Here is a 23,322-nt window from a genome sequence, read left to right as displayed (position 1 = left end):
TATTTTCTTGAAACTTAGTGTAGACATGGACTACTGAATAATGATTCTCCAGAGAGAGTTTCATGTCATAAGGTAAAAGGTCAAAGGTCAGGTGGAAATGTTACAATTTCACTTTTCTCGCAAGTGGTTTGATGCATCTTAATTCATGGAACATGGTACATATGCATTGACCGGCAGGGATAAGCTAGGGAATTTAGTGGTCATGGGCCAATAGTCAGGGTCAAAGGTCAACGTCAACTCCTTAAAATTTACACTTTTTCCTCGTACATTGAAAATTATTTAATGCATAAACTTATATAAGGGTTAGTTAAAAGTCGAGTAAAAATTCTTAATTCCCCAAATACTTGTGCGTGTACCTGCACTCTTAGACAATTAAAGCAAACCTAGTTCAAGGAAAGTGAACATTCAAGACATTTCTGACGAACCTGTCATTTCAGTGTTTTGCCAGTTTTGTGAAACTGTCGTCACACATTGTGAAGACATTTTACTTTATATAGGCCTACCTATTTGGCGAATCATGCGTTATGGCGGAGGCATACCAGTCGCCATAGCGACATTTCTAGTTTCTTTTGAATCGGCATGCATCACGTTCCTTTTCCATTTCTTATTTCTTTGAGACAATCTGCCTTTTTTCTTTGTTTTATGAGAAAATTAGAAAATTGCAATTCATTTCTAAACATATATATATATAGCCCCCCCCCCCGCATCAACTTTTCCACTTGCTCTGAAAATTGCCAACGTACAATGCTAGTTCCATGAGTGTCTACGATTTTGTCCGTGATGTTCCCCCGCGTAAAGTTTACAGTGACATTGAAATGAAATTTACCAGACATATTATACAGCAATACGGCCGTACTTAATTTTTTTTTACCAAGTCGCATGTCACGCGACGTCCATAAAAACCACTGGAGTTGAGACTGATATTCTCACAAGACCAGAGTCAATTTTGTGCTGTGTTATTCTCCGCGTCTTGATAGGCTATTTACGTGAATTTTTGTCCCCGCCGAACGAGTTCGAGCAGGGGACTATGAAACGGGCTCCGTACGTGTGTGTGTCCGTCCGTCCGTCCGTCCGTGTGTCCGTCCGTGTGTCCGTGTGTGCGTCCGTGTGTGATCAAAATCTTCAATTTGCTACTTCTCTGTCATTTATGAGCCAATTTTAATTCTGTTTGCTTTATATGATAGCACTACAAGGGAGCTTTGAAACTTTTACACAGAATTTCAGTCGTGACCTTTGACCTTGACCTTTGACCTATATTGTACATTTTGCTACAAAATGCTACTCCTTCGCCATTTCTAACCCGATTTCGATTCCGTTTGCTTTATATGATGGCACTAGGTGAGGGCTTCAAAACTTCTACACAGACTTTTGACCTTTGACTTCTTTGACCTTTGACCTTGATTTTTGACCTATATTGTACATTTTGCTACAAAATGCTACTCCTTCGCCATTTCTAACCCGATTTCGATTCCGTTTGCTTTATGTGATGGCACTAGGTGAGGGCTTCAAAACTTCTACACAGAATTTTGACCTTTGCCTTCTTTGACCTTTGACCTTGATTTTTGACCTATATTGTACATTTTGCTACAAAATGCTACTCCTTCGCCATTTCTAACCCGATTTCGATTCCGTTTGCTTTATGTGATGGCACTAGGTGAGGGCTTCAAAACTTCTACACAGAATTTTGACCTTTGCCTTCTTTGACCTTTGACCTTGATTTTTGACCTATATTGTACATTTTGCTACAAAATGCTACTCCTTCGCCATTTCTAACCCGATTTCGATTCCGTTTGCTTTATGTGATGGCACTAGGTGAGGGCTTCAAAACTTCTACACAGAATATGACCTTTGCCTTCTTTGACCTTTGACCTTGATTTTTGACCTGTATTGTACATTGGCTACAAAATGCTACTCCTTCGCCATTTCTAACCCGATTTCGATTCCGTTTGCTTTATGTGATGGCACTAGGTGAGGGCTTCAAAACTTTACACAGAATTTTGACCTTTGCCTTCTTTGACCTTTGACCTTGATTTTTGACCTGTATTGTACATTGGCTATAAAATGCTACTCCTTCGCCATTTCTAACCCGATTTCGATTCTGTTTGCTTTATGTGATGGCACTAGGTGAAGGCTTCAAAACTTTTACAGAGAATTTTGACCTTTGACATCTTTGACCTTTGACCTTGATTTTTTACCTATATTGCACATTTTGCTACAAAATGCTACTTCCGGCGGGGACATATATTACGCACCGCGTAATTTCTACTTTTCCTTGTTATCGATGATATTGCAGCTAATGAAAACTGCTTCATTTTGCTTCTTTTGTTTTATTCGTCAAAAAGAGACACCACAACCAGAAGTTAATGTGATCCCATAATGTGCGATATTTATTGTGGAGAATATAGTTTTGAAACTGGATACTGCATGACATTACTTTTTATATTGACTCTATGCAGTCGTGATAAATCATGTCATATCCTGGTCTAAGTGGGGTCCATTTTTTTTTTTTTAATGCCTCCGTCGCCGGAGGCATTATGTTTCCGAGTTGTCAGTCCATCGGCATGTTCGTCCATATCTATTGATGCAATGCCTTAAGCTTATATTTACTTGAAACTTAGTGTATGTGTTACCCGATTAATATTCTCTAGAGAAAGTTTCGAGCAGTAAGGTCATAAGTCAAATGTCAACCTATCAACGGTTGGGTGCACATGCTCAAAGTCAAAGGTCAAGTCCAAATTCTCAAAATTTCACTGTTTCCCCATATCTATGCAATGCGTGAAGGTATTTTCTTGAAACGTATAGTGAATACATACGTGTATTAACCTATACATATTCTCCAGAGAAAGTTTCGGGCCTTGAGGTCGAAGGTCAAAGGTCAAGTGAAAATGCTAAAATTTCACCATTTCCTTTGTATCTTGAAAATTTTTCAAGCTATCTTCATGGAACTTAGTTCATATGCATGCACTGCCTGACAGTAATTCTCTTAGGAATTTTTGGGACATGGGGTCAAGGGTCAAAGGTCACAGTCAACTATTTCACTATGCAAACCTGAAGTATTTTCTTGAAACTTAAGAGAATATATGAATTTACCCAATAGACATTTTCTAGGAAAGTTTTTGGCCAAAAGGGCAATGATCAAAAGGTCAAAAGTCAAGTGAAATTGCTAAATTTTTACTCAATTCATCTTTGAAGTACCTCAAGGTAGCATCATGAAACTTAGGGCCTATTTATGCAGGTACTGCCTGAAGGTGATTCTCTTTCGAATTTGTGGGTCTTTGGTTAAAGGCCAATAGTTTGGCGAGGTTAAAATGCACAAGTATTATCAAATAATGCAAAATTATACATTTTCTACCTTGAAGATAACTCAATACATAAACTTGTAAAAGGGTTAAAGGTCAAGTAAAAATCCTCAGATCCCCAAATACCTGCTCTTTTAAACATATAACACATAATTCATCCAATTAAACCTAGTTCAAAGAAATTTATGAACACTCAACACATTAGTGACAGAGATGTCAGTTTAATTTTTTTTAACCTTTTTTTTACCAATAATGTGAAACTGTCGTCACACATTGCCAAGACGTACTCGAGACCTATTGGGAGAACCATGCATTATGGCGGAGGCATACTAGTAGCATGGAGGTAGAATCTCTCTCTACCTCCATGCTAGTAGCCATAGCGACATTTCTAGTTTCTTCTTACGCTGATTGGCCATCTTGAAAGACAATTCAGCTGATTGTTTTGGAAAATATGTTACGTGCCCCTTTCTTTATAGAGCCTCCTTGCTCCCCTTTTCCGCAGGGCAGGACGCTAAACGTAGATTTCTTTAATTACAATTTTGCGTAACTACATTTTATTATCTCTCTAAATCTATTTGTGCTCCAGATGATAAATGGGGCCCGCTCTTCTGCAAACTTTAAAGAGACTTGAGTAAGTCAAGCCCTCAAAATGCCATACTCAAGGTCAAAGGTCAAAAGGTCAAGGTCAAATGTTCAAAATTTCACTATTTCCCCCATATCTATGCAATGGCGAGAAGTTTTTTCTTGAAACTTGGTGTATACATGTAATACCAAATAAAGATTCTCCAGATAGAGTTTCGAGTCATGAGGTCAAAGGTCAGAGGTCAAGTGAAAATGTTAAAATTTCACTTGTTTCTCCATATCTTGGAAATTAGTTCAAGCTATCTTCATGGAACTTAGTACATATGCATGTACTCACTAGTGGTGATTATCTAGGGAATGTGGGGGTCATGGATCAAAGGTCATGGGTCAAAGGTCAAGGTCAACTCCTCATAATTTCACTTTTTCCCTCATAGTCAAATACAATACCTGCCCTATTTTTCTTGAAACTTTATATATTCATGTATAACCTAGATATAGAGATTCTCTTGGAAGTTTCTTGCCCAAAGGTCAAGTGAAAGTGCTAAACTTCATTTCTTGGTCCATATCTCGAAGATGACATATCTACAGTTCTGCATGCATGTATACCTGACAGTAATTCTCTTTGGAATTTTAGGGTCATTGGGTCAAAGGACCAGGGTCAAAGTTCAAGTTAAAATGAAAAAAAAAAAACTATTTGAGAGTGAAATTACACTTTTTTTCCATGCCTTTAAAGTTTAATCAATACGTAAACTTATAAATAAAAGGATCAAAAGTGAAGTAAAAATCCTCAAATCCCCTAATACCTGCGCTCTTGGGCAGTATAGCCATGCATTCAAATAAAACCTAGTTGAAGGAAAGTGAACATTCAACACATTAGTGACAAACCTGTCATTTTAATATTTTGCCAGTTATTTGAAACTCATCACACATTGTCAAGACATTGTACTGTAGACCTATTAGGAGAACCATGCAATAAGGCGGAGGCATACTATGATACCAGTCGCCATAGCGACATTTCTAGTTTATGTTAGGTCCAGTGGGATACAAATGTAACACTTGATTATCCATTTACAGGCTACTTATACAGCACATTGCATTGGAAATCATGCACTTCCGTAGTTGCACAAAACGCAGTGCTCGCGAACAGTAAAGACATCCACATAGGCTATACAAGAAAATATTCGCCTGCCTATATTTAATATTGATTCGCAATTAAACACGACGTACATGCATATTATCGAGGTTTGACAGCTAATCAATGGCCATTGACCCTGACCAGTGGACCACTTAATTAACATGATATTCACATTTATTTACTATCGAAAAACGGAGGTTGTTCGGCCTATTACCCAAGTGCAATCATCAACAAAATATTGTGCAAACGGAATCCTGTGCATCAAAATGTATTTAGTGTTTAATACGATCATATGAATTGACTATATCCGTTACCATTGCCTTATATGACAATAACAGAAGAAAATTAGTTGTAAATCAATTCTAGTTTTCCCTCGTGTTCGGGTAACGATCGCTATAAAACAACCGCTATCAATAGCAAGGACCTACAGTGTATATGACATCCTTCTTAAAGGCTCTGTTTATCTTTGGGAACAGTGATTTAAAAATGTTCAGGATATCACAATAATGCGTATGTGTAGGTCTGTTGTATCTTAAAACATCCTACCATATATAAAATGTTTGCAATACTGCCTAAAATAAAAGGAAATATCAGTATTTTTCTCATTAAACAATGTTACTGTAGACGGTTTAGTCTGGCAACATTTTTGTTATAACATTGTTCAGATTTTTTTTTTTTTTTTGTATATAACAATACTTAACATTGATCATAATACAGATTCAAATTTTTACAGTGGTTGTTTCTATCCCAAACACACATTTTAGAACTATTTCAAAAAGCACTAATGCTGTTTTTTTTTTCATCTGCAAATGGTATATATTGTGCCTTTAATCAAATTTGATATACAATCTATCATTAAGTGTGTAAGTGTATGGGAGAGAAGATGACGGCTGTGTATATTTAGTATACTAAGTGAACCGTGGTACATGTATAGGCCTATATACTGTGCATGTACATGTTAATGTATGTATTGATAATCTTCAGATTGTGTAATTAAATCCATGATTATTTGCCCCCTTTCCTCAATTCAATATCTTATTAACAGTTTCTATTGAAATGTTTAGTCACTGCATCTGATTAGTTTGTTTCGATTGATTGAAATACGTGTACTACATGTATGTCCTTTCGATGTGAAATACGTGTACTATATCCTTTCGATGAACTAACATCATCTACAAAATAGTGGCAGTGCTATGTTTACGCCGCACTATAATTGCGCGTGTATGGCGACTTTAATGAAGGAAAGCAAAAAGATGTCGCTCACATTCAGTGATTCCTATTTGGTAGGCCTCATTTAGTGTTGGGCCAAATGGCTTATGCAAGGCTGTGACTCATTTGCCTTAAAAATGAATGAAGAGAGTGCTTAATGGTGACCTCATTAAAATACTTTTGCCACCACCCCAACGATACCCCCCCCCCCCCCCCCCCCCCTTCCTCGCTGGTCGGCGCTTCAATACCCCAGTAATTAGCCACCCCACGAAGAAAGCAGACGACGTCCCTTCATTACAGTGTCTTGGTATATTGCGAGTACGAGTAGGTTGGTGCAGTGAAACCATACACGCGGTCTTGCTCAGCACGATATTAAAGGGGCTACTCTAGTCTCTATCAATTTGCAAGTGTTGACTGTGATAACCAGACTGAAATCAGACATACGAAAGATCATTATTATCAGACAATAACTGTGAAAATTTTCGGGGGACGTTCGATGTCCAACACGTTAAGTTTCGCAGGAACGCAGCCTAAATCTAACGGTGATCTCGGTCACAATCGGTGCGCGATATCAGACATCCAGACGGTCACACTTTATCATATTTCTCCTTTATGAAGTCAATTTGCTTGCACTCAGGTATATTGCCAATTTTCCAAATCCTGTATCTTTCAACACTTTTTATGATAAATTATGGGAAGGAGGAGATGACATGATTTGCATCATGTTGTATAGTATACAGTTCATGACTTTTTTTTTTTATATGTGCAATCCATTATGAATATAAATAATGTGATGAGGTAACGATACGATTCCACACCACTATGATCATGATTTTGATTTGTGTGTGTGTATGTGTGTGTGTCTTTACTCTTCGTTTCGAGCAGGGATACTGCTCCGGATGTGGAACCCTGTAGCGCAGCAGGCCGATCCCTCCCCCCTCATTCCACGGGCCATGTATTTCAACAACATCTATTATAGGCCTCCATAATTCGGACACAATATCAGAAATACTGGTAGCGTGTATATATGGGATTATGCAGCTCAGAATATCCTCATGCCGCTCAGAATATAAAATGGAAACTGAAGACAATGTTAGGAAACGTTAATTCCTTCAAGAAACCTCGATATCGTAAAACAAAACAATGTTTGGTGCATATTTTAGTTGTTGCTGTTATCTAAACATATTTTCATACGCTTGATAAACAATGTTATATTGTATGTAGTCCGATGTTTTTCGATGCGCACCCTAACTTATTTTTTAGTTGTTTTCTCGATGCCCGAGTCTCGTTTTCTTCAGTGAGATATAGAGCATGACTTCGTTTCACTGGCAAACATTTAAGTGAGTGACTACGTATATCATTCGATCGTGTTGAAATGAATGGATGAATGTGTAGATTGAAGGGAACAGTTCTGACTCGACAGAGATAAACACGAAATGTCAGATACAGATACACAGACAATTATTTACTCTAATTGTCTATACAAAAGTTGATTATTCTCAATCTCATCATTATTTCTGTAGCCTATTATGCCCGATATGAACGTGTGAGTTCTAGCCTGGTCCATACACGATTTCTTCCAGTCGGCAAATATTATATGCCAGTATGACGTATCTCATAGTAGCATGCCATACGTGACTCCAACTTATGACAACGTTATTCTGTTAATCAGCGTTATTCATGATGAATGAATCGGCTCTGATTTTCGTTCGATATTTTTTTTTTTCCTTTCGACTCTGCCCCTCTCCCATACCAACTTCCGCCTGCAGGTCAACGAACTTCACGCACAATATGTGGATGTTCAAAAACAGCGACGCGGAACGGCTGTATCTGTACACTAAACTACTTGAAGAGCACGTGTGGACGCCGAACGAAGAAAACATGAATTCATTCAGGTGAGTAATATGCGATTCCTGAATTAAAAACTTATATAATTATATCGTTGTGATTTTCATTCAGTGTACTTTTTTGTGATGTCGACCGAGACGAAAACATGAGTGATAAATAAATCGTGTAGCACGCACAACTACGCTCGCGTACTCCTAGCCGCGTTCATGCAAAATTAATGTGTATGCATGCATGTGTCGGATGTTTTTGTGTTTTGTTTTCTGTAATGTGCAGTTTAATGCCCCGTCACTGTACAGGCATGCTAGCCTGGAAACATTAAACTGCACATTACTTGAATGTGAGACCGTGCTGAAGCAAATAATTTTCACCCACCAATAGATATCTATGTACTCTTAAATGAATCCCACAGGGATTGGAACAATCATCCCCCATCATTCCCACTGATTCCCACTGATCAGTTACTAGCCATCCCCTTTAAGCTGCAGTACGCCCATTTCTGCCTCGAGGATCCGGTATAGAAGGAAATAAACATCAGTAAATCTCATTGACGTTAGCGAGTACCGCCAGAATCCTTGAAGGTATCACACTTATTACTGTAAAATTGATCCTTACTGGTACGAAATTCACTAAAGATTCACTGTTTTACGTGTTCGTATTACATTATACCAACCTATTACAATCCAGTCCTGAAATGCGCAAGGATGGGGGGGGGGGGGGGGGGGGGGGTTCCAACTCAACTCCGTTAAAGGACAAGTTCACCTTCATAAACATAAGGATTGAGAGAATGTAGCAATATTAGTAGAACACATCAGTGAAAGTTTGAGGAATATCAGACAATCCGTTCAAAAGTTATGAATTTTTGAAGTTTTTGTGCAGTAACCGCTGGATGAGAAGACTACTGCAGTGTATGTATAACTTAGATGTCACATGCGTACAACAATACAAGGAAAATAAAAAGGGAATTTCACAAAATTCCATCTTTTGACAAAAGTACATATTCCCCTGACTCGTTACCGACAAATGTTATGAGTAATATTATTCCCCCCGCCTTTAGAAAGAGGCAAGTCAAGTGCTCTTTTATTATGCGAAAAAAGTGAAAATATGTTGAATTTTCTTTTACATTTTCTTTATACTGTTGTTATACGCATATGACTTACAAGCTGTAGTAGTCTCTTCATCCAGCGGTTCCAACACAAAAATTAAAAAAATTCATAACTTTTGCATCGATTGTCCAATTTTCCTCAAACTTTCACTGATGTGTTCTACTATTATTGTTGCATTCTCTCAATCCTTATGTTTATGAAGGTGAACTTGTCCTTTAAGATGTCCAGTATATAGAAAAACTGCGGTTTCGCTGTATACCTACAACATTTCACGTGTTTGATGAATCTACGCCGAAGCAAAATGTAGTCCCCCTAGGCTATATCTAACAAAAACAATGTCCAACATGCATCATGAGGGGCATTCGCAGAGGGGTCCACCTTCATTAAACACACCTTAACTGAGGGGTCCACCTTCATTAAACACACCTTAACTAAGGGATTCAACTTCATTAAACACACCTTAACTGAGGGGTCCACCTTCATTAAACACACCTTAAAGGAATCGTGTAGTTTTGGTTGAGACCTAATTTCAGGTTTCTCACATTTTTTGGTGAGATAATGAGAAACCTCTTATTAAATATGAAAGAGCATGTAATTCTATGAGGAATTCAACGTTTATTTGATGAAAATTGGTTTTGAAATGGCTGAGATATCCAAAAAAGAGCAATTCTAATAAAGTGTGGGACCCACACTTTATTACGATCGCTTTGTTTTACTTTGTTTTTGGATGTTTCAGTCATTCCAAACCCGATTTTCATCAAATAAACTTTGAATTCTTCTTAAAATGGTATGCTCTGTGCTATATCATAAGTGTTTTCTTGGTATCTCGCAAAAAGTTAAAAGCCCAATTCTCATCTTCACCAATACTGTACCATCCCTTTAACTGAGGGGTCCACCTTCATTAAACACACCTTAACTGGGGGGTCCACCTTCATTAAACACACTGTCACGACTCAACCCAATCACCACATCATGACAATCAAAATGTTCCGCTCCATTCCTGGCAGATCGCACCCAAACCATCACAACAATGTTGCAAAAGACCACGATTGGGAAGCCATGTCTTGATCTGAGAGCGATAACTTGCTGCGGACCTCTTTATTGGTATTAGCCTTGTTCAAGGCGCATCACATCTCCCCCCTTAAGACGGGAAGTTATGGAAGAACTTTCCAGTCAAACTGCAAACAGTCGTTACAAACATGTTCCGAAACACAATACATAAAAATGCACAATTGTGTGTTCATACACTAAAGTGGATTCTTCACATAAACAAGCTCAGACTTATGAGCCTTATCAAAACCTGTCTTGAGCGTAGGCTAACTGTCTAAATATAGACCCACTACCTGCTCGGAACAAGCATGTGCGTATACGCGCAAAACTTTACAACCACAACATTCCTTGTTTTCTTTTCTTCTTTTTTTTTTTCTGCTTGGTCATAAATCATGAAGCATGTATTCTCTTTAGCTTTCCTGAAATGCTTATGAGTATCAAATGGCCAAACATTTCAACACCTTGTCGAAGTCTAAGAAATGCTGCTGGTTCAGAACAAAATACACTGTAATTGTATCATGAAATAATATACCATAAGTATGGACATATCAAACTTCTCTCTTAGCTTGATGTGCATATGCTTGAGAAAAACCGCTACACATATCACTGAATAACCTACATACACTGATAATCATGCAGTTTGCATAATGAACTTCACACATTTTTGTTGTGATTATTGTGTATGTCACCAATAATAGAAGCAATCTTCCATTCACTATACTTATTAACCATATTTACATGGTGAGCTTGTAGCAATCTGACCGTTGATGAAAACTGACATAACAACGCGTTCAGCTCAACTGTTTGGTCTGACAAACATCTCTACATTTCTAATTTCTTGGCACTTCTGTTCAAGTACTGTAAAGCCTTGTTCGTCAAGACAATAAATGCATGTACAGTGACTAGAGTATAGCAAAACAATGCAATTATGAACACCTGTTATACTCTCTCTGTTTCTGAAACAAAATATCACATGAATATAACCTGGTTATGTCTGTACACCTGTATGGTCTCATGAACCTTACACATTCACAACATTATGAATATCATAGTGTCATAATTTCACTCAATCGATATCTATGCTATGGAAAATGTGTATAATTGGTCAATTCTGTGATGCCACAAATTCCAAACTCTTGCAAATTAAGCATTTGAAGAGATGCAACAACAGCTTTTGTGTGTTTGTGTGTGCTTTCTGCAAACAGCAATGCAACTTAATTTGCAATTCCAATTAATACAATGTCTACATTATACACTGTATCAAAATATGCTGTATAACTGAAAACCCCTTTCTTTAGCATATAAAGCATAAAACATAGCAAAACTCATGCTATATCACTGGAAATGATTTTGCCCTGTTTTGGTGCAAAAATCATGACAATTTCGAAAACATGCTGTCTTTTTCCACACAGACAAGAACAAATTATGGATAAATTAAAGCAGTGTACACAATGTTTGTGTCATCATTTCAAAGCAATCAATAACACTCTTTCTTCAACATGAGAAATATAATTTTCTTACAAATGCATGAAAACACATTTCTTTTGTCTCGTATTGTTCATGCTTCCAAGTCATTACCAGTCTTATTATCTGTGGATAATAAGCACATTTGGTGTCCTTTTGTCCTATCCGTGGAAATACGCGTACTTCTATCTTATTCACGGGACAAAGCGTCCAATTTGTCACGACTCAACCCAATCACCACATCATGACAATCAAAATGTTCCGCTCCATTCCTGGCAGATCGCACCCAAACCATCACAACAATGTTGCAAAAGACCACGATTGGGAAGCCATGTCTTGATCTGAGAGCGATAACTTGCTGCGGACCTCTTTATTGGTATTAGCCTTGTTCAAGGCGCATCACAACACCTTAACTGAGGGGTCCACCTTCATTAAACACACCTTAACTGAGGAATCCGCCTTTATTAAACACACCTTAACTGAGGGATCCGCCTTCATTAAACACACCTTAACTGAGGGGTCCAACTTCATTAAACACACCTTAACTGAGGGGTCCACCTTCATTAAACACACCTTTAACTGAGGGGTCCACCTTCATTACACACACCTTAACTGAGGGGTCCACCTTCATTAAACACACCTTAACTGAGTGGTCCAACTTCATTAAACACACCTTAACTGAGGGGTCCACCTTCATTAAATACACACACCTTAACTGAGGGGTCCACCTTCATTAAACACACCTTAACTGAGGGGTCCACCTTCATTACACACACCTTAACTGAGGGGTCCACCTTCATTAAACACACCTTAACTGAGGGGTCCACCTTCTTTAAACACACCTTAACTGAGGGGTCCACCTTCCTTAAACACACCTTAACTGAGGGGTCCTCCTTCATTAAACACACCTTAACTGAGGGGTCCACCTGCATTAAACACACCTTAACTGAGGGGTCCACCTTCATTAAACACACCTTAACTGAGGGGTCCAAAAATTTCAAATATGAGGGAGCCGTTCCAGGATCACCTGCCTTGATCTAGGCAGAATGTCAGCACGCAGATAGGTCACGTGGTTTTTAAAGTAGGTCAAACAGCGTGAAATATAGTCGCGGAGACGTCTCCGGAGACGTCTCTGCAACCTCTCACCAGTTTTTCTGGTCTCCAGCAGGTCTCGGCGACATCTCTGAGACGTCTCTGAGACATCGTGACTAATCATATCCACGACTGCTGAGACGTCTCCGCGACGCGTCGCGGAGACGTCTCAGCAGTCGTGGATATGATTAGTCTCCGCGACGTCTCCGCAACTGATGGAGACGTCTCGGAGACATCGCGGAGACTTCCCGAAAAATCAAACATGTTTAAAAATTTCTTGAGACTAACTGGCGACTAATCGGAAACTCTGTAATTTTCAGGAGACGTCTCGGAGACGTCGCGGAGACGTCTCTGCAACTAGCAAAATCTAGAGTCGCGAACTAGTCGCGAACTAGTTTTATGCCCGGTGAGATACCCCCTTTAATGCGCGCCCCTGGTTCCAACCCAAAGAGATTTTCCCCAGTGAGGAGAAAAATCTCTTTGTTCCAACCCAAGCTATAACAAAAGACTATGACATCATCGCTTAGGTAGGGCCTACTCTATATTGCTTAACATAATAAGTTTGTTGGTTGGTTGGTTGGTTGGTTGGTTGGTTTGTGTGTTGCTTTTTTATGCCTCCGCCAACGAAGTGGCCGGAGGCATTATGTTTTCGGGTCGTCCGTCCGTCCGTCCGTCCGTACGTCCGTCCCGTTTTGTTTTTGTCGATATCTCACGAACCGTGTGGTGGTTTTACATCAAACTTGGTATGAGGGTATATCCTGGGGAATAATACTTTGTTTGGATTTTAGGGTCACGGGGTCAAAGGTCAAAGGTCAGGTTATTTTGTGAAAAGAAAGGTTGAAATTTCATGTTTTTCTGCATATCTCTCAAATGGTTCAAGGTATCTTCATGGAACTTAGTATATATGTATCTACCGATGAGCAGTGATTATCTTAGGGAAGTTGGGGGTCGTGGGTCAAAGGTCAAGGTCAACTCCTCAAAATATCACTGCTTTCCTTATATTTATGCAATGCCTGAAGGATTTTTTTTAACTTGATGTATGCATGTATTACCCAATATATATTCCGTGGGAAGTTTCTTGCCAAAAGGTCAAAGGTCAAAAGGTCAAAGGTCAAGTGAAAGTGCTAAATTGCACTTTTTCCTCCATATCTCGAAAGTAACTTAAGGTATCATCATGAAACTTACATATTTATGCATGTTCTACCTAACAGTGATTCTCTTTGGAACTGTGAGGTCAAAGGTCGAAGGCCAGGTTTAGATAATACTATTTTACCATTTTGATACTGAAATTGTACTTTTTCTCAATACCTTGAAAATTACTTAATGCATAAACTTATAAAAGGGTCAAAAGTCAAGGAAAAATCATCAGTTCCCCAAATACCTGCACTCTGACGTTTTAATCATTCATTCAATTGAACCTAGTTCTAGGAAAATGAACATTCAGCACATTTGTGGCAAACCTGTCGTTTTAATATTTTGCCAATTGTGTGAAACTGTCATCACACATTGTCAAGACATTGTACTATAGACCTATTAGGAGAACCATGCATTATTGCGGAGGCATATCGCCGTAGCGACATTTCTAGTTTTTTGTTTGTTTGTTTTTTTTTTGGGGGGGAGCGAGTCGGATTTTGTTAAAATAATGATAATAATAATAATAATAATAATAATAATAATAATGATAATAATAATGATAATAATAATAATAATAATAATTGTTATTATTATTATTATTATTATCATCATCATTATTATAGTAATAATAATAATAATGATAATAAAAAAATAATTATTATCGTTATCATTGTCATCATCATCATAATTAATGATAATAGTAGTAGGAGAAATAATATCTTTACAACAAAGTGATGTGGCTCGGTCTGGTCCATTTGATCATAGTATGTATTTACCGATGTGAGACCTAAAGAGCGATTCCGAATACGGTGTGGAATTGCCCTTGGTTGTGGAGCAGCTGCTTCGTCATAAAAGCGAGAAACCTTTCGTCAGCGAGTTTCAGTATCCAGTCAGCCAGTCGACTCGGAGCTTCCCCATCGTTTAGTGTAGGCACCACCCGGCGCGCGTACTGAAGACGTCACCATCAATGATGCTGGTTTGTGGTAGGGTCGTATCCATGGTAACAGTACAAATCCGCCTCATTCAATGCATTGAAGACAGATGGCAGAGTTTTAAACGCGCAGGTGAGGCTGCAGTGCCGCGCAAGCGATTAATCCCGGGCGTTCGCTATTATTGTGCCTAAGAGCGTGATTATTTTGTAAACAAATTGGACAGCGCTGCTTTCGACATGTCGGGGATTCTGTGAGGACGATTTTATGACCTACTGAATGGCTACTTCCATTGACAATTTCCTACACTTCTCAATGGCCATGAGGATTTCTCGTGGCAGTCTATTCGCAGCACCTGCGTATTTGACGTATGTTTCTTCGGCTAGATATATTAAGTTGTTGCAGCAGGTTTTTTTTTGTTTTTGTTTTTTGTTTTTCAAGCGAGCGTTGGCACTTAAAATTGTATGTACTAGTATGCTTTATCTAGCATCATAATCTATCATGGCCGCGATCCCGTATGTTATCATTTGCTCTTCATGCGTGTATGTATCTCGTTACGTTTATGCATACCAATGTATTTTCACGATAACTAACAATCTATCAAATTTGCTACGAATAACAGTAAAAAGGTCCAGTGCAGTGCAAAATACACGAACACGGTTATAACGATTCCGGCTCCGGTTACGATGAAGTAAAAAGTCAGATGGCAACATTATCCGCTCTATTTTTATTGTTTTTTGTTCTAGTGTTATAACGAAATTTCGATATAGGGAAAGAGAACTGCTGGTCCCGAGGACTTCGTTATAATGGAAGTCCGCTGTATCATGTTTTCAACGTGGGGACGTTTCTCACCCATCAACCTGTTTAAATGGTGGCTCTCCAGTGGATTTTTCTTCACAAAGAACGAATCGCAAAATCAAACTCCTGTAAATACAGCCATAAGCACTGCGCAAAATGAAATTCATTCCAGTATACGTATAGATCAGAATGATCGCCAGTATCTGAATGAACCTTTTGCTGCTTCTATTCTCTCTCATTCTTTCTTTGCTTTGCTTTGTGTTATTTTGTGTCGTTTTGTGTTTTAGTGTTTAGTGTGGGTTTTTTTTTCCCCTTGATGAGTAAGATTCACATGATCAGGAGATTCCAATACCTGAAAAAAGGATTGTCCGGATTTCCTGCCTTTTCACTCCCATTTTTTTTTTTTTGTTGGTTTCTTTATTTTTTCACAAATCTTTCCGCTACCATTCAGCAAATTGTAGTGTACATCAATGTTAGGGGAAACATTCCCTTCAGTCAAGTGTAATATGTCCCGTAGCGAATGTCTGACCTCGACACGGTGATGGTTAACCTATCGAGAGTGTCTTATCTGGTGCTCTCCTTAGAATTTTCTTCTTTCTTTCTTTCTTTCTTTTTTGTTGAGGGGGGGGGGATCTATCAGTATGACTTGGGCTATCAAAGGGAAATCGCCTGATTTCAGCAACAGGTGTGATTTCATGTCTTAAATTGCTTTAGAGTACAGCCGTTTCTTCTCGTCCCCACACCTCCCCATGTTTGTTTCAAATGGCTCTGTCTGATATTCATGTGTGTGTGTGTACTGTGTGTGTGTGCATGTGTGTGTGTGTGTGTGTGTGTGTGTGAATAAGATAACTTAACCCCGCAATCGCTTTACCAGTACAATGTATCTCCAAATCTTCTGTCTGCATGGCGCCCCTGTACCGTATGTCCCCCCCCCCCCCAAAAAAAAAAGAAAAAAAAAAGAAAAGAAAGAATACCACGGTACCCTCCGCAACGATAACTTCAAAAATAGTGAATCAATCGAAATACAATATCAGGGTATGAAACTATAACTCATTGCCCACATCTTACAGAAAACCACATTCGATTTGCTTCAGTGGTCAAAGAGAAATGACGATCTTTGTAGAGCATGTCACGAATCCCTTCCGTCCAAGTTCTGTCCATTGTGTTCACACATTACTATGCAGTTCCAAGAGCATCCGAGCGCTGAATTTGGGAGAAGCAGACCCATGACATGCTTTACAAAGATCCACATTTCTCTGTGACTACTTAACCAAACTGAATAGAGTTTTCTGCAAAATATAGGTAAGATGTTATATTTTTAGACCGTGCAAACTGCAATAACATTCATAAAGTTTAATCACATTAAAAGTTATCAATGCGGAAACCCGTTGTATATTTTTAAGGACATACTTTACAAATGAATCATGCTCATTAACTTACCAGCACCACACCGCGCACCTGCTTTTTCTACGATCGATACACACATTTCACGGTGTGTATGTTTTTTTCTTCTTCTTCGCGTTCCCGTGATCGTCAGGTACGAGCTGAACACGGAGTCCAACGTCACCACCGACCACCACCTCATCATAACGCAGGACAACGTGAAGCTGGGCGAGGAGATCCCGTGCTACGTGGTCGCCAAGTCCTTCTGGCAACTCAAGGCCTTCACCGTCGAAGAGGAGTTCTTGGCAACGTTGCCAAAGGTTGGAAAATCATAATCCATGTGTGTGTGTCATCTTCTATAGTATATTCACCGTTGTATAATGATGATAATGAAAACCACGATGATGACGACGATGACGATTTTCTATTAGTAGTGATTTTGATATAATGATAGTGATTTCATTTTATTTCACTTCATTTCATTTATTTCCACAACTTGCACAACTCGAGTAAAAAGGAATAAACAACACAAAAACATTACAATCAATTGCAATATACCGTCTGGAGGAAGAAGCAAAGGCCGTTTATCTCTCGATGCTCCTCCCCAATAGCAAGAGGATTTTGTTATAACGGGAGTCGTCTGTATGGGATACTTTATCAATACTATCATTGAAGGTGTGACGCAACTATGTAATGATTATTATATATTCTACGATCTAAAAATTGTTCATGTTTTATGAGGACTTCGGGAGGGGAATGCCCGTCGGCAACTCTTACAAGACGATGTCAACGGAATAAATCTGAGAATGATGTAACTTTCTTTGGATTGCCGATGCACTCTCCAATTGATAGTTACTAGTACCTGTCCATCTTTCACAGGCATCGCCGTTGGCCGGGCGGAAGTACAAGAAGTGCGCCGTCATAGGAAACAGCGGGTCGCTGAACAACACCGGGTGCGGCCAAGAGATCGATAATTTCGACTTTGTGTTCAGGTAGGTTGAGGTCCGGATGTCGGTTGCACACTTGGCCTACCATAGTTCTGGGCTAGGTTCTGACACCGGCCACTATATTGATTCTTTTTCTGGTATCACATCCCAAATTACGCGCAGATGTGCCTATTTGAGAAGGGAACTGAAGGATTGTAAATGTAGAATGAACTGGACTTGGCCTTCAGAGGGACTTTGCCGAGGTTTCATTTTATTGTTTCTGCATGGTACAAATCATCAGTTATGATCACTTTCAGAAATATACACATGGTTCATCATAATTCATGGCTGATTTTGCACATGAAAGGTAAGCGAATCATTGCGACAGAGAACGGAGATATAATAAAAGAAAAAAAAAATCTAGGTGCCATACAGGAGGATCCCCAGTAAGCTGAGCTTGATATTGGGGTTTCATTGCATTCACAAAGAAATAAATTTAACAGTTTTAACCAACTATCGTCTTACTTAACTACAACAAAAACAATCTATTTCACACAACAAAACATACACGGTCATGTACAGTTTCAAGTTTGAAGTTTGAAGTGATTGAGATGCTAGGGTGGGCTCGTAGTGCACCCAAGATCCAGGGATTGAAGATTTGTGCATGAAGTCATGTGAAAGATTGGGAAAAGCAAGGAGGTATCCTTGGTAAAGGTTATGTATCGAAGACTATGAAAGCCTGTCACAATACTTTGAACCTTAGTGCCTGAAAGGAAGGCTGGCGTTTCCGGTAGAGTCGATTGCCCAGACAGTAGATTTCAAGCTCTGATCGAACTCACCTGACCTAGCAGTGAGTGTTTCTATAGTATCTACACAGGGACAACCCTTGGTATCGGAACAGCTCACGCCAAGTTTTATTGCTCAATCAGCATGGCTGAGCATGGCTGGGCTGTAATGGAGAGTCATCTCTATCTTTATCTCTCATAATACAATAAGTGGTGGTCATGGACATCCATCATTGTGTGTATGTGTGTGTGTGTGTGTGTGTGTGTGTGTGTGTGTGTGTGTGTGTGTGTGTGTGTGTGTGTATTATCTGATTGCAGTACACTACATACGTACACGTTGATAAATATATAATATATAAATATATAGTTACATTTCTCATCTACACACACACACACACACACACACACATATATCAAGTCTAATTTCTTTCACTACATAATATATGTATATATATATATATATATATATATATAATATATATATATATATATAGAGAGAGAGAGAGAGAGAGAGAGAGATACATACATACATATATGTTATATATGTATTGAAATATGATAGATACAAAAATAAATACAGATGTAAAAATGATGTACTTGTGTGCCTGTATATTATGTATAATATATTGCTGGTAGCTAAACCTAATAGCAAGCCGTGTGCGATAGGCCCCACCTACATACTGTTCATGCTGTGTGGATGACATTTTGGGTTGTCGTTGTAACAGATGCAACGCAGCGCCGGTGGAAAACTACCGCAACGACGCGGGGAGCAAAACGGATTTCATCACGTTCAACCCCAGCATCCTATACAAACAGTAAGTGACTTCTTCATCTCCCTACCCCCCCCCCCCCCCCCACCTCCCACCTCTCTCTTCTTTCATTCTCTCTGTGTAAAACTGCCATTTGCCTGTATATTACCACCACCAATAAAGTAGCCTTCAGTTTGGTAGGCAAGGGAGATTGAGGATCTCAGGTACAATCACCGTTTGCCAATCATTTTCCCAATTCGCGAAAATATCTGTACGTGAAAATTTCAGCTCGTACAGTAGCTCATACTCTGCCATTTCCTCTCCTGCAAAACAGATTCATATGTCTTCATTGGTATTGTTGTTATAAAAGTAATCTGCGCACTCTGCTCGGTGAATTTGTGTACATGCCAATTGAAGTACTACTCTACTACGCGTCTCTTTCGCTTTACATTATCCTGTTTAAAATTTGAGTGGATACATCCTTCACTTGTGATGGATAAGTAATAATGGAGAAACATTCCTATTCCGATATTTTGGCACTTTTACTGACATTTGCTCAATAATCAAAGAGCTTTCAGCCACCAGTGCAAAGTCATTTTTGTGCGTTCATTACGGTGGTACGTTGATATTAATCTGATCTGTACAAATAAGCCTACAATGACCAAGCTAGCCCGCTTAAAAAATGCCATGTCAATAACAGTTTTGACCATGTCTGTAGAGGCAGTTTGCCTGTTGCATATATATGGAGAGGTAAATGGCGTGAAATTTGCCCTCGCTCAGAGGGTTGCCATGTATGTCAATCTGTTTGTTTGTATGTGTGTTTGTTAATTTGTTTGTAATACAATTAAAGGCTTGAAGTTGGATGGGATGTGAATGCAACTTGGCGTCTGGAGTATATTGACTTCCTAGCAATCCCACGTCTCACTTTATTCGTGTCTTTCTTTCCTTCTTCTTCTCCTCTTTCTTCTCCTTCGTCTTCTTCTTCCACCCCGAAGCTTCGGCGGTCTCTCCAACGACAGCAGCGTAGAGTCGTACGTCCAGTTCATGCAGCAGTACAACAGCGTGGTGTGGTACCCGTGCTTCGGCTCCCGGAAGCTGGTGGACCCCTGCCGCCAGGCCATTAGTTACCAGACCCGCATCTCATCACAGCTGGTCATCGGTCACCCTCGCCACTATACCAGCATGTGGGCGTTCTGGAAGCGGCGTGGCCTCAGGAAGAGACCTTCCACTGGTTAGCTTTACATTTGTAGTTTAGTAGTTCAGTAATAATTATCAGTAATTAGTTTGTTTGTAGTATTGTGTATGTTTGTATTGTGAAGACTTTCATGTAGTAGCTAATATATTTAAATCTTTTAATTTTATTTAATACTTTATCTTTGTTTATGCGAATACCATTACTCTGATGATTTACTAGTATGCGACTCTATGACGTGAAGTGGGAATTCGCACGCTGGCACGCCACATGTTCAAGTCATATTGTATGGCAGAGGGGCCATTATAATTATCGCCGCTTGCAGAAGAAGAAGAAGAAGTAGTAGTAGCAGTAGTAATACATGAAGTAGTAGTAGTAGTAGTTGTAGAAAGTAGTAGTAGAAAGTAGTAGTAGTTGAAGTAGTAGAAGTAGTAGTAGTACTTGTAGAAAGTAGTAGTAGTTGTAGTAGTAGTAGTGGTAGTAGTATGATACTATACAAATATATTTTGCCCTGAGAGTTTCTGGTTAAAACTATGGGCAGGGGTGACTCCAAAATAGTACTATTGACTGAGGGGTGCAGCCCCGAAGTGAAAAGTACTTTTGGAGGCACCGATCATATTGAATTGTGCTTCTCTGGTATTGTTCTATTAAAGTCAGTTTAAGCAATAAATGGGTGTGGACAATCGGTGTGATAGAAAGAAGTTTTTGTGGGTTTTTTTTTTTTCAATTTTGATATCTAGTTTTCGAGATAGTTTAATGTTATCTCTGGATTAAAAGTATTGCAAACATTAAATAGTTGAAAAGAAAAATCGTATTCTAATAGTTGTAGAAGCAGTAATAGTTCCAGTTTTAAATTCTTTCTTATTTAGTATTCCAAATATAATTCATCGTATATTTTATCTGTATATCAAGATATCTCCCTTTGCTCAGAATTAAGATGCTGACAAATAAAATATTTTTAAGTCTTGGGGCCCGTTGCATAAAATTACCATTGAATTTCAATGGTAACTACCGTCAAAATTAGGCGTCACAGCCAATCAGCATCAAGGATTATAAAATTTACCGCTAATTTGAAGACTTACCGCTAGAAAGGAGCGGTAAGTCCAGCGGTAAGGGTTTTATGCAACAGGGCCTTGATGTTTACCAGAACTATTCATTTTATTTCTCTCTTCTAACTCACGCGCTCAGGCCTGTACCTCGTCGGCGTCGCTGCCACAATGTGCGAAGAGATTCACCTGTACGGCTTCTGGCCGTTCCCCGTCGAGATGCGCGGCGACGCGTTCACTGAGGTGCCCTACCACTACTTCGACAAGGTACCGTTCACCAACCACCACAACGCCGACACCGAGTTCCGCATCATCCTCCAGATGCACATGCACGGCGTGGTCAACCTCCACACGGGCGTCTGCAAGCCGGGTCACTGACCTTCTAGCATCGTCGACATCGCCATCGCCTTGATAGTCGCCGGCAACCGTCATCGATGTCTTCTGAACGTCCCCGGCGCATCGCTGTTTTCCAGATGCCATCAAAGACTTCGTTGTCATAATCGTCGTCATTCAGATGCTGTAAGCGTCATCCAGATCACGTTATCGATGTCATCGTCGTGGTCTAGAAAAGTGAGAGACACACGTGACCGGGTTTGACAAAGCCTTGAAAAACTGTCCTGGAATTTCTCCGAGCAGCCTTGAATAGTACTTAAACCAATGTACTGGACTTTGTACAGCAGATTCTGTATTTTAAGATATCGTTATTTGAACCTGCTGATCGTATTTTGTGAAGATTTGTCTCTTGAAACTTATTAAGTGTGTGTTATTTTGTGCCTGACCGAAGGCTGTGTTGTCACGCATTGTTCGCGTGGCCCGAGCAGCCTTTGATACGACGATTGCGATGTTGTAGATAACGTCGTCGTCGGCCAGGACAGTCGGGTGGATAGTGGGAGGGTGACGAGTGTTTGTTAGCCTGATGAGCCGTCATGCCCGATGTCTAGGGAATGTAGAATTGGGCCAAGAAATGAAGGGTAGCACGTAACACTTGAACACACAACACTGTCCGTCCCCGTTAGGTTTCACATATGTAGGTAAGCGCTGGCTCTGATTGACGTTATATTAGTTACTATAAAGGTATCATCTGCCTGTGTGTTAGTTGTTGTTGTCGTTTTGTTTTTGTATTGTGGACTGCTGGCAGGGGGTGTGGTCATTACAGGTGGTGTAGTCATTAGAGGGGGCATGGTCATTGGAGGGGGTGTGGTCATTGGAGGGGGCGTGGTCTTTGACATAAACCTAACTTCACTTTCATTAGGAAGAGTTCGAAGCTTGGTGAGGATGGAGCGTGTGGATCCAGCCAATCGGCAGATACAGCGGATCCTTTGCCGTTTTAGTCCCAAGTCAGTCCACCGATTTGTCTTCAGTGCATTCCAAGCCTCTCGACTGCATTCCAAACCTGTTATTGCCGTACGTCATTTTCTTCGAAACTTTCTTCGAAACAAGATGTCTGACTTTTTTTTTTTTCACAAAGAAATTTTATTCACTTTACATTGGTTCAAAATAAATGTCACGTATGATACATAAAGACAAATACATGGTAATTATAAATACATGTACCTCTATTATTATTTATTTATTTATCTAACGCAATTTGACAGGCA

The 23,322-nt window shown here is 39.5% G+C and overlaps 1 protein-coding gene across 1 annotated transcript in view; it reads left to right on the top strand.

The window, feature by feature from the left end:
• LOC139741539 (CMP-N-acetylneuraminate-poly-alpha-2,8-sialyltransferase-like) overlaps window positions 1-22,879 on the top strand; it is a 51,656-nt gene extending 28,777 nt beyond the window's left edge. Inside the window, exons 3-8 of the mRNA XM_071652118.1 lie at window positions 7,995-8,120; window positions 17,181-17,346; window positions 17,906-18,018; window positions 19,463-19,552; window positions 20,482-20,717; window positions 21,867-22,879. Of these exons, the coding sequence (XP_071508219.1) occupies window positions 7,995-8,120; window positions 17,181-17,346; window positions 17,906-18,018; window positions 19,463-19,552; window positions 20,482-20,717; window positions 21,867-22,102 (967 nt within the window). The 3' untranslated portion in view covers window positions 22,103-22,879. The remainder of the gene's footprint in view (window positions 1-7,994; window positions 8,121-17,180; window positions 17,347-17,905; window positions 18,019-19,462; window positions 19,553-20,481; window positions 20,718-21,866) is intronic.
• The last annotated feature ends 443 nt before the right edge of the window (window positions 22,880-23,322 follow it).

The sequence above is a fragment of the Diadema antillarum genome, unplaced genomic scaffold, assembly GCF_040938485.1.
Source record: "Diadema antillarum isolate AM-2024a unplaced genomic scaffold, OU_Dant_1.0 seq00000932_RagTag, whole genome shotgun sequence".
Classification (NCBI taxonomy): domain Eukaryota; kingdom Metazoa; phylum Echinodermata; class Echinoidea; order Diadematoida; family Diadematidae; genus Diadema; species Diadema antillarum.
Note: the sequence above shows the minus strand (reverse complement) of the source record. Positions and strands in the feature narration are given on the sequence as shown.